Genomic DNA, 12,396 nt, shown 5'->3' with positions numbered 1-12,396 from the left:
ATCTCAGTCAAATATATATATTCCTCCTTTACAGTGCTCCTTGGGGATACATGAATGCTAGTCCCAAAGCTTCCAGCAGAGAACAGTCAGCTTTGCAAAAAGAGGGAACTGAAGAAGGAAGATTGAGTGCCATTGAAAAAGAAGCTGTCAGGTTGGCCTGGATATCTTTATCCAGAAACGCAAACAATAATATATTATTTTTCTAAATCTCTCTTTTTCTTTTCACTTTACGGAATTAATTGCATTTTTAGGGTAAAACAGTTAACACTTTTTAGTCAGGCCAAAACTGAATTAAGGCCACTTCGTACAAAGGGCTAAACCACACTACTTTTTTAAACTGTCCTATGAAACCAGGGAGTCATCTTCTTGTGAGGAAATGGGAGGAGCCTCTCTGCTCTCTTTCTCCTGCCACCCCAGGAAGGAATCAAGTTAGGCTTGCAGCTCACTCCCTACCTGACTGATTGTAGGTAAAGGGTCTTACACTCTCATTTGTTCTCCTTTGAGCCCCTCCTGGCTGTCAGGAGACTTTTCATTTTTTTTTCCTTCCTCTTCTCCCACAGGGTAGAGGGAACCTGGTAATTCCTACACAGCACCTCCAGTAGTTGCCCCACTCTGAGGACTGCTCTACAGTTAGCACTAGGCTCACTTTCCCTGAGTACAGGGATACAGAGATAAGCGATGTTGTGTTAAATGGAATATATGTGCCAAAAATGTTAACATAACTCAGTCATTGCCCACCATTAAACAGTGTTAAATAAGGTCCAGAGTTTGGCGAACAGAGACCTCAGCTTGCTTAGTAGCATGGCACAAACACCATTAATCATGTTTTTAACCTGTTCTTAAATATAAAGAAAAGAAGGAAAAATAGTTAAAGCATTTGAAATGTAAAATAGTAAGTAAAGTTTTCACTTTAACAACATTTCTTGTTCCCTTTCCTTATCGCTGGAGAGATTTTAAAAGGAAAAGGGCCCCCTTGTTTGACAGTCTCTTTGATGATATCAAAGATGGTAATAACTGTACTTTTGGGGAAAACAGAAGACACTAATTGAGATGGGCTGGAGCTCCTGTTAAAGTTTGATCCTGCATCTTCCCAGTTGGTGTTTGGGTTCCATCGGGAGCTACATTTACCGGGGGATCCACATGTGGCAATTGATGCACCAGTGGTCGATTTAGCTAAATCGACCGCAGATCGCTTTCTCATTGACTCCTGTACTCCACTGGATCAAGAAGAGTAGGGGGAGTCGATGGGAGAGTGTCTCCCGTCAACATCGTGTAGTGTGAACCCCGTGATAAGTAGATCTAAGCTATGTCGACTTGAGTTACGCTATTCACGTAACTCAAATTGCCTAGCTTGGATCGACTTTTCCTTGTAGTGTAGACAAGGCCTTGGTCTCTATCTCTGGCCCTGTCTGATCAGGACATCACTTGGGATTAGGACAAAGAGGGTCTGTGGTGATCCAAGAGATGGTGGGTGGCAGCCATAATGGCGAAGCTTGCTTCAGTAGCCTCAATCTGTTCTTCCATCTTTTCCCCAAAAAGGGAGGGATGCGTTGAATAGCCTGTCCAGTCATTATTTCATTGGCCAATTAGGCCTAATATTTGACACACCAATACTGATTCATTAATTTCCAGATTCACATTTTCTTGCTTACCAAGCATGATCTTAACACAGTCCTTGAGTTACCTCAGTAGGCCTTCTTGTTTGGATTGATTCAGTTTTTCTGTCTCTTTTGTACCTTTTCCCATCAACATTTGTTGTTATAGATTATTGTGACATCTTATGAACTTTCACGTACTTTTTACAGTTGAGCTCACAATTAGGGTAAATTTATAGACCTAATTATCAGAACATAACGCTCTCTTTATGAAACAATTCCATCTAGGGTTGGAAGCTTGTTCATAAAATCAGTTACAAAGTTTAAGCATAAAAAAAAAAGAAAAGAAAAAGGTGCTTGGTTATAATTTAAGGTTTGCAAATTCCTTATCCCAAAATTGGGATTTACAAATCTTACTTGAGCAGATATTACAAAGATTACAATTTAACCTTTCAGATATTAACCAAGCTTAAGAATTTACAACTCATTTCATTTGTAGCTAAAAGAAAACTTAGAACTGCTGCAATTATGTGTTTGTAAGATGTTTAGAAACAAGCCATCTCTTCTCTTCTTTGGCTGTAGGCCCAGAATGGGTAAGTATGGCAAAACTCCCCCCTCTTTTGCCACTTACACAATTAAAGCTGTTCATTGATACAAACCATGAAAATTGTATGCACTAGTGGTTAAGCTTGCTTACACGGTGGGCGGGAAGTTCAGCCCTGATGGAGTTCTTACCCAGGTGTGTTGCCTCCTTTATAAAAGAAGCAACAAAATTATGTTGTTTTGGAGCCACTTTTGCATTCCTGCAACGCTTGCAACACACACAGGCGTTAAATTCACAGGCATTTTTAGTCTGACAGACGTTGCCCACCTGTTTTACTATTAATATTTGTGAGGACAACATTGCTATTGTGGCAGCTTAACCCATTCTGGGAGTCTAACTTACAAAGCTAGCACAGTGCTGTCTTACATGCAGAGAACAACAACAAAAATCGGTGACAAAAACAAAACCACCATAAAACTGAAGAAAAAAAGGAAAAACACTTCAAAAACAAAACAGGTGGAAAAACATAAAACAACAACAAAAATCACAGTTTGGTGTTGCAGCAGCCCTTGGCTCTGTTGGTTTGAGATTATATTCATAGTCAATGCAATAGCAGTCCTGAATTAAGCTAGCATTTTGTGAATAAGAGGATTATCTAAAATGTTTCAGTAAATGTCTTCTATAGCAATTTAACCTTCAACAATTTAAAACACTTAATTTTACCTCTCTTTTTTGCTTTCTCTTAAAAATACCTTTTCATTAAATCAGCAAAATTATTACCAATCACACAAACTGCAAACCTCATGTCATAACCATACAGCTAAGGGTAGCCTAGAATTCCTCCTTACCTGTACGGGGTTAAGAAGCTCAAATAACCTGGTTGGCGCCTGACCTAAAGGACCAATGGGGAAAGAAGATACTTTCAAATCTGAGGGGGGAGGCTTTGTGTGTGCTTTTTGTTTGTGTGTGTTCTCTGGGGAAGCAGAGAAACATCAGGTCAGAAAACTCCTCCTCCTAAAATCATCTTAAAATGAGTCTCAGTATCGCAAAAAGAGTAAGTAAATAAGGCAAGGCCCCCCCTACATCCCAAGGAAAAACTTAGTGTGGACATCCAAAGTTTTTCCTTGGGATGTAGGGGGGGCCTTGCCTTATTTACTTACTCTTTTTGCGATACTGAGACTCATTTTAAGATGATTTTAGGAGACGGAGTTTTCTGACCTAATGCTTCTCTGCTTCTCCAGAGAACACACAAAAACAAAGAGCACACACAAAGCCTCTCTCTTCTCCCCCCTGCCCCGATTTGAAAGTATCTTCTTTCCCCATTGGTCCTTTTGGTCAGGTGGCAACCAGTTTATTTGAGCTTCTTAACCCCTTACAGATCAGGAGGAATTCTAGGCTACCCTTAGCTGTATGGTTATGACACCTCAGAATAAAAGAATAAAAAGAAACCAAAAGCATTTGTTAAAAAGATAATTGAACAATTAAAAACTTAAAGAGCTTAATTGTTTTAAAGCTAAAATATTAAGTTTGTTTTTCATGCTTACCTCAAAGAAGCGCAACACGTTAAAGAATTTTAAAAAACCTTTTGTTTTAAACTAACTTTGAAATTGCTTGTTTGCCAAGATGCAAGTTTTGGAGCATGTATTAACCCTTGCGGCCCCACATTGCAGCGCCAAAAATGTTGTATTAGATGGAATATATGGGCCAAAGGTGTTTTTAATATAACCCAGTCACAGTCCAACATTAAACAGTGTTAAAAAAGGTCTGGGGTTTGGTACACAGAGACCGCAGCTTGCTTCGTATCATGGCGCAAACACCATTAAACATCCTTTAAACTTTAAATAAGCATGGAAGAAATCCAGACTGGGTTTTGCAATAACATACCAACTAGGCTAAAGTAATCTTGAATATTTGAATGTAGCCCACTACAATAAGGAAATTAAGGTCAAGATTTTCAAATATGCCTAATGATTTTTTTTGGTTGCCCAATATGAGACACCTTAAAGGATTTTCAGGGGGCTGGTATGCAGCACTTTCTGACATTAAGGCTGCTTTTAAGGGGAGTCAACTTTAGCACTCAACAGTTGAGGCACCTAAAATCACTTATCCCTTTTGAAAATCTTGGCCTAAGGATAAAAATTTCTAATCTGTTCTTAACATACCTAGTTGGTGGTAGATATGTCAGAATCTTCTGTACCATGTCTACTATAATATTTAATGAGTAGAGTGTGTTAGGAAAGCTGAGGAATTACAGGGTCAAAAGAAGGCCCATCGTGTATCTGAAAGTAATAATAATACCTCCCACTTTCATGCCATCATGTTTCACAAATATGAATTGATTAAGGCTCTTAACACTCCTCTGGGGTACATAAATGTTGTTGTTCATCTTTTAGGGTGGACCAGAGCCACAACCGGGGTAATACACTGTCAATGTTAGAGCAGGGTTTAGAATCCAGGTTTCTCAACTTCCACATCTGTGCTGTATCCACTAGACAACTCTGCCTCTGAAACGAAGTTTCACTTAAAGATGTTCTGGGAGACAGAACAAAGATTTTCCTTGCCTTAAATTTAACATATTTAACTTCTCATTGTTGATTCTTTGGGGAGGTTTTCATTTACCTTGAATTTACATCATTTCATTAGCTAGTCTATGCAAACATACGTTTTATTTTCTTAACTTCTCTGTCTTGCTATTTCATATCTGAAGACTAGCTTGGCTTGATGCAGAAACTTCAAGAAGAACGAAGGAACTAACGGAATTCAGTAGAGAAGAAATGGAGAAAATACAAAAATTGAGGTAATTATCCAGTTTAAAAGTGTGATGCACAGAAGCAGATTTGGAAGCAGATCTCTCACGGGGCCCTGTTTTCTTAAAGTGGGTTTGTTCTTTTGTCACATCAGATTTTCACTAAAATGCATCATCACTTTTTTTTGTTTGTTTAAATAGGTCAGAAGGTGCTTCTCCTACACAGCTGGCAGACAAGGTGGAGAAAGCAGTTTGGGAGCGTTTGGAACCTCTCTTGGATAAAGCTCAGGTAATGCAATCAAAGCTTATGCTGACATTTTGAAGAGTCTCTCTTAGATTTATAAAACATTTGTAATGGGGAAAGCAAAGGTTGCCTTAATTTGATTAGCGAAAAACGTCCAAAATTTTTCACCCAATCCAAACAATTTTAGACATTCATTTGCAGAATATTTTTCTTCTCAGTGTGGTCCTTGACTGGAATAAATTTGCCATATCTGCAGTAAATTAATGGTTTTTCCTGTTATCTTGTGGCCAAGCAGATAAACTGGAACATAGTTTTGAATAACTATGAGCATTCCATGTTCAATATTACTGGTGTTGCTCAGAGTATATTAGGAATTCATGTTATAGCTTTCCTTAATAACCTAATGAATTTGTGCTAATACAGTATAAAAAGTATTTTATAAACATTAACCTATTTCTGTTTCATTAGAAGGTCAATCTTTCTTTGGAAACAAACACTCGTTTGAAGGATTCTTCATTTATAAACAAACTGTCATCCCAGGCTGCTGAAAAAGTATGTTCTGTTTGGATATAATGGAGTAAAGCTGTTCAAAATGCATGATGATGTTTTCTCTTGTACGTGACGTGAAAAGGATAGGACATTAGATTTGATTTCCTAAACTGTAGCATATGTCAGTGGAAACTAAATAGAATGACCTCTTTAATTAGGATGTTGATTATAGAAACGTTTTTGTTGGTTGACGAGCTATCGTGTTTTAAATATATAAAGTGTGAATTCATTAAACATGGAGAAAATAGATATTAAGTATTTTTTAAAAAAAGCAAAATCATTTTCAGAAAATTAGTATATAAGGCTATTATAGACATCCTTACTATGTATAGTATTTGATCCAAAATATTTCACACTCTAAGGAAATGTTAGAAAAAGTAATTGAAATATAGAAAGGTATAGCTAGGAAAATAGTCCTGTTAGAGCAAAGTTATCCAGCTAAATGGTCAAGCTAAGAAGACATAATTGAGATTTACTTTGGCTCTGATCCTACAAACACACACGAGTAAAGTTAAGCATGTCTGTAAGTGTTTGCATGATTGTGTTTTAGTTCAAGTTCTGTGAATTCCTACGGGATTCCTGAATTTGGGGAGTGAGTGGATCAACTGTCCTAAATTTGAGGGCCTGATCCTTCAGCATGCTGAGCTCCCTCAACTCCCATTGGCTTGCGTGATACCCTTTTTATAGGGTCCTGTACATGCTGAATTAATTTTACTAGCTTGGCTTACTATATGTGTGAAAGAAAAGTATTAAGAATGTAATTAGATTTGCATTAAAGGAAGCACTTGAAAGAAATGACAGCCCATTTATCAAAGCTAATAACTGCTTTTAGAAATTTTAATTATAGACATACATTTGAACCGCACACACAAAGCCAGTTCAAATGTATATCTATAATTAAAGTGTGTGTGTGTAATATATATATATATATATGTATGTATGTATGTTTTGGGGGTTTTGTATCTGTAGGCTGCATCCAATGCAGATACGCTGAGTGAGAAGTTATTGGATGATCTTTTGGAAGATACAGCTCAGGAACTCTGGAATATGGAGCAACACAAGAAGATGCAAGCTGAGGCTGTAGCCATGCATGACAGTCCTAGTCTGGAAACAATGCTGCAAAGAATGGAAGAAATCGAAGTAAGCATGTGTCTAAGTGTTAGTTGTTTGCAACATTGTCACCTTGTGTATCTGTCCATACCTTACAACCTGAGCCGGTACATTGTTTTTTTTTAAGCAAGGTCTTACTGGGCCAGAACTTGGACGGAAGGCCTTGAAGGCGTGTCTACATGTAGCAGAAAGTAGAACCGTTGATTCTATATGTGACACTTTCCCTCTGAGTCAGTACTGGACCAGTGATCATGGAATAAGAGTAAGGATAGTCCAGTGATTAAGGGGCTAACTTTGGAGTTGGAAGACATGAGTTTCCTGCATCATCACACTTCCTATGTTTCTGTGCCTCAGTTCCTCATCTGTACAGTGAGGATAATAATTCAGTAATTGTGAGGTCTCAGATACAACGGATACAGGCGCTATCTAACTACATAAGAGAGAGAAAGTCCAAGAATGGTGCTAATGGTGCCCCCTGAGGTGTCTCCTTTAGAATGAGATGACTTATTGAAGTCAATGGAACAACTCTTCTGAGTAACTGCTCACCAGTGAGAGTAAGGGTTTACAAGATGTTCCAGAGTGTGTAAGCTAAACTGCTGTATCTCCAACTTATGGTCAATTTCACATAGCAAAGAAAGTAGAAATGAGCCTGGAACCAGAAGCTACTCAAAGTAATTGAAGAAGAATATCTGTAAATATAGCTACATTAAAAATACAGCTATATTACAAGTAAAGGTAAGGGGATTTATAGACTGGGCAGAGGCCCTGATCCTGCAAACACTTATGCACTTGGTAAAATTTAGTGCAGTGAGTAGCCCCATTGATTTCAGTGGGACTATTCATTGTATTAAATGGTTGTAGGATCTGAGCCATAGGATGTACAATCTGCAATCAATCTGCCATACTGGAAGTGTGCTTTTTGAGACTTACAGTGCTGTACTTCAATCATGATATTTTCGTAAAGATTATTTTTTCTGTCTCTATTATATTTAGGAATGGTAGTGGGGGTGGAAGATTTATATCATGATCAAAATGAGTCATTGTTTGCTTCTCCATCAAGCTATCACCAGCACGGTTGAACTGATTAAATATCTGTTGGTTGATTTAATTTTGTAAATTTTTAAGAGATACCAAGATGCAGTTCGCAGGAGATTTAATCAGATTGTCTATGCTGATTCAGAGTTCTGGGCACAGGAAGAGAAAAGTGGTAAGTGTTGGCTTTTTTTTTCTTTTCTTTTTTTAATACAATTTCTTCTTGCTGCAGTCTCTATCTTGAGATGTTAACATCTCCTAAACAAAATTAGTAGATTAGATTTGATAATATTAATCAAATAGCACCCATTTGGACTTAAGTATGTTACAAACACTATATCAAAAGGAATGTTTACAAACTGTTGCTTTAAAAATTAATATCTAAAAGCAGGAGAGGCTTACTGAGAAGCTTTCAAGTTAAAGTACCAGTCCTACAATTCGATTGATTTGAATAGATCTGATTTAAGTCACTGAAGCAGCATTTGGATGCAAGAGTCTGCCTGTATGATCCAGTTGCAGGACTAGGGCCTGAGTCTTAACAGGGGATATTTGATGTTGATTTAAGTGAAGTCTGGTTTCTTCTTTCTTCCAGTTATTCTTTGACAAAAATGTAATTGATCTTCTTTTTTTTTCTTAGTAGCACCGATATTCTTTCCCTTTCTTCTTCTGATTGTGGGTGAAACTTGCAATTTGCCATGCACAAAATCTTAGGAAATGGGTTCCTCCAGTCCTTCCCCAACTCAGCAATAGCAACCACCACCTATGGGCTACAATAGCATGTGTTTTGTCTCAGGTCCTGGCCCTAACACTTTCTTCATTCCAGCCTAATTTGAATGAGAACAGAGCCCATCTCTCCAGTGTGTAAAAGGTGTGGAGATCCCCATTATGTGATGGTTTCTCCAAGCACTCTTTCCCAACCCCTCCTACACCATGTACTATTGTGCTAACATGGCACGGAAGATAGGAATTTACCCTGTTATAGCACAGGGATCGGCAACCTTTGGCATGCGGCCCGCCAGGGTAAGGCCCCTGGCGGGCCGGGCCAGTTTGTTTACCTGCCACATCTGCATTGGCCTGGAGTGGTGAACCGCGGCCGGTGGGAGCTGCAATTGGCTGAACCTGCTGACATGGCAGGTAAACAAACTGGCGCGGCCCTGGCGGGCCGCATGCCAAAGGTTGCCCATCCCTGTTATAGCCCATATCAGTTAAGCTAGGTGGGCGGGGACGAGGAGGAGGTGGCAGCGTGGGGATCAAGATAAGTCTGGTTAGCACTGCTCCATTATGGAGTCGTGATAATGACTTCATAACTGAGGTACTCTTTCCATTCTAAACCTTGGTTTTGACCTCCTTGTAATTTACCAGAAATTCAGTCGGCCTAAAACGTCTCATATTCAGTCCCAAACCAGAGAGAATGTTGTATTTAAATGTTGGTTCTCAACATTTTTGTATGTTCTGTGACCTCATCCCTTCTTTGTAAATGTCAGCCTTGCAGTTTTTCCATTGGATCTCTCCAAAAATAAGATATAGTGGATTTACTGACCACCTTCAACTTTATTTCTCTCTGTCTTTGCTGACTTGTGCTTGCTTATTTCTAATTATTTTCATTTCTTTTCTATTGATCCATGTGTAACTGAGTCTACCTCCCTTTTCTGAAGCTTAATTGGTGGATTTTCTTTTATTCTTTTGGCCTCCTTTTTCATACACCATTGCCAGAAAGGACAAGGAAAAAATGAAAATAACATAGATTCAAGTAAACACACAAGGTTTTTTTAAAAAGAATTAAAAACACAAACCTGGATAAATCACTTTTTCCTCTCTTCTTTCCCCTTTGCTAATCTGTTTCAGAATTCTCAATGATTCACACATTTCAAGGTCAGAAGGGACCATTATGATCATCTAGTCTCATCTCATGCATAACACAGGCCAAAGAACCTCACCCAATAATTTCTCTCCCATGACTTCTGTGTGAGCTATAGCACTTCACATCGAAAGAGATCCAGTCTTGATTTAAAGACTTCAAGTGATGGAGAATGAGTTGTCGGCACTCTTTTATCAAGTGATGTTTTCTGTGATCCTCCAAGAAGGCAACCTGTCAAATGTTCAAGTTCACATTTCAGCTCAGACGTTCTTAGTCATACTCCAGAAGGATCTAGTTTGCCTTCTCAAAGCATGCTTAACTTCTGAATGCGCCAACACTTGACTTTATTGTTTCAGTAGTTTCAAACATTGGGGAGAAAGAATGAGGATCCTGACCCAGGCCATATATTATGCAACATGCTCTTTGAGTGGATAAACTTTATCTTGAACTTCTCTGAAGCCACCCACTTCGTGAACAAATACAGTTCCTGGCTCTGATTTGGATTAGTTAAAGCCAGTTGGATTCTGACAGGGAAAGGAGTCCACTTCTGAGAGGGCTACACACAAGCTAGAGTTGTTTAGAGTGATTTGTAGAATAACAGTTCTGTTAGATCCATGTGTAACACCTCTTCCTCTTCAGACTGAGCAATTACTAGAGCTACTTCATTAAACCTCTTTTGACACCTCTCGAAGACCCATCTGTTGCCACTGTGATTGAGAAATCAATTTCAAAGCCTGTAAATCCCCCTGCGCTTTAGAGAAAAAAGCCAAAACTGGAGCGAGAGAGAATCCAGTTCCCTCTATATAACCTAGCAATAATCCTTCTCACTCCACTCCAGCATATAAAAGATTATTTCTAGTAGTAGAAAAGTTCAGAGTTCACAGGCTGAGACATTATCTGTAAAACACAGCAAAACACTCTCACTTGATTTATCTAATGAGTTTTCCCTAGGAAAGAACAAATGAATATTTATTATCATATTGGCTCTTTTCTTCCCTCTTTATTTTATTTTAAATGAAGCAATTTAAATGGCGCAGATTCCATAGATCTGTCAGGTATGTCATGTCCATGCCTCAGTGAACAAGACGATGCATTGGTTGCCAGTGTAGGTTTTCTGTCCACGCAAAGAACACTGTTAAATTTAATCATTAAGTGTACAGGTTTTTTGCCCCATTTCTCCTTTCACGTAAATCAAATGATGGAAAAGTTATAAAAACAATGGAGTTAGATTTGTTTAGGAAAAAGGCGAATTTTCAGTTCTTGTCCATAGATCTGTGGTTAGACCCTGAACTCCCTGAATTGCTACGTTTTCTTTACATCAGAGTATTCTGCCCAATGTGCGGCTATCATGAGTTCTTAATCTTGCTTTTAAAAAAAAATCACCTCGAAGATTTTAATTCAAATTCACAAATATTTTCCTCCTTACTTTTCAGTAATAGAGAGTAAAGAAAAATAATATAATTGCCCAGACTGATATTGTACAGTAGAACCTCAGAGTTGTGAAAACCTTGGGAATGGATATTGTTTGTAATTCTAAACAAAACGTTATGGTTGTTCTTTCAAAAGTTTACAACTGAGCATTTACTTAATACAGCCTTGAAACTTTACTATGCAGAAGAAAAATGCTGCCTTCATTTATTTTTTTCAGTAGTTTAACACAGCACTGTGCTGTATTTGCTCTTTTTTTTGCTCTGCTGCCTGATTGTGTACTTCCAGTTCCAAATGAGGTGTATAGTTGACTGGTCAGTTCGTAACTCTGAGGTTTTACTGTATCTCTTCAAATCAGAAGAGCTTTTTAACTGGATGAAGAGAGAACCTGAGGGATGTTAGCAGGAAGCTGTTTGCTAAAGAAAGTCAGCTTTCCAGACAACCTCTCCTACTATTTCCCACACACCTTGATCCTGTTGTAGCCCCACTTGCCTCAGCCAAGTGGCAATAGGAAGGAATTTGGTCTGTGATTTCTCTCCCCGCTTTAGTCTCAATATAGGGCCAGGTCTTCAGCTGATGTAAATCTGTGGAGCTATGCCAATTTACACCAGCTAAGCACCTGACCATATAGAGGTTGATCGTGCACCAGTGAAAACAATGGGAGATTTGCCCTTGAATTTTCTGGGGAGGAGGCTCGGGCCCATACTGACTTCATGGGAGCAATGCCATTTTACACCAGGTGAGGATCTGGGCTCAGTTGTTTTAGTTTTATTTCCCTTTTCCTTTTACTGACAATCTCAATAGATTGGTTGTCATAGTAATGTAATGTTTCCTATCACCTCTTTAGAAATACTCAATGAGTTGTACTAAAAGTGACATATTCTAAAGTGCTCGCGTTTGAAACATTTGGTTCTTTTGAAAGTACTCCCTTAAATTTGTAGCTTAGAGGCTCATCACTGGTAACATTTTTCTTCATTTCTCCAAAGGACTTAACTTTGGAAGGGAGCTATGCTTAGAGTGGGGACTTCTCTATATTGTTGGATTTTGGCTCCCAAAGAAACACATTTTAATGTTGTTTTCTTCCTTCTAGAAAGAGAGAGTGCATCAACAGAGAAAAGGCCTGTGTCTCCTCACCCACTCCAAATAACCAAATTGATAGGACACAAAGAGTCACAAGTGGATATTGTATTCGAAAGACCTTTCAGTGGAAAGTGAGTAGAGAATTTGGTCATGAACTAAAATGCTCATGTGCTTTTACTGTGGATATATAATATGTTTTCCATTAAGAGT

The 12,396-nt window shown here is 38.4% G+C and overlaps 1 protein-coding gene across 8 annotated transcripts in view; it reads left to right on the top strand.

Annotated features, from left to right (window-relative positions):
• The window catches only part of KIAA0753 (KIAA0753 ortholog), a 36,649-nt gene that overhangs the window by 15,228 nt on the left and 9,025 nt on the right, over window positions 1-12,396 (top strand). For all 8 annotated transcript variants that reach the window (XM_048823746.2, XM_048823747.2, XM_048823743.2 and 5 more), the window contains 7 exons: window positions 35-151; window positions 4,847-4,936; window positions 5,087-5,174; window positions 5,598-5,681; window positions 6,648-6,818; window positions 7,914-7,995; window positions 12,197-12,317. In XM_048823746.2, coding sequence (XP_048679703.1) covers window positions 35-151; window positions 4,847-4,936; window positions 5,087-5,174; window positions 5,598-5,681; window positions 6,648-6,818; window positions 7,914-7,995; window positions 12,197-12,317 — 753 coding nt within the window. The remainder of the gene's footprint in view (window positions 1-34; window positions 152-4,846; window positions 4,937-5,086; window positions 5,175-5,597; window positions 5,682-6,647; window positions 6,819-7,913; window positions 7,996-12,196; window positions 12,318-12,396) is intronic.

The sequence above is a fragment of the Caretta caretta genome, chromosome 17, assembly GCF_965140235.1.
Source record: "Caretta caretta isolate rCarCar2 chromosome 17, rCarCar1.hap1, whole genome shotgun sequence".
Lineage (NCBI taxonomy): Eukaryota > Metazoa > Chordata > Testudines > Cheloniidae > Caretta > Caretta caretta.
This window is presented reverse-complemented; position numbering and strand designations above follow the sequence as displayed.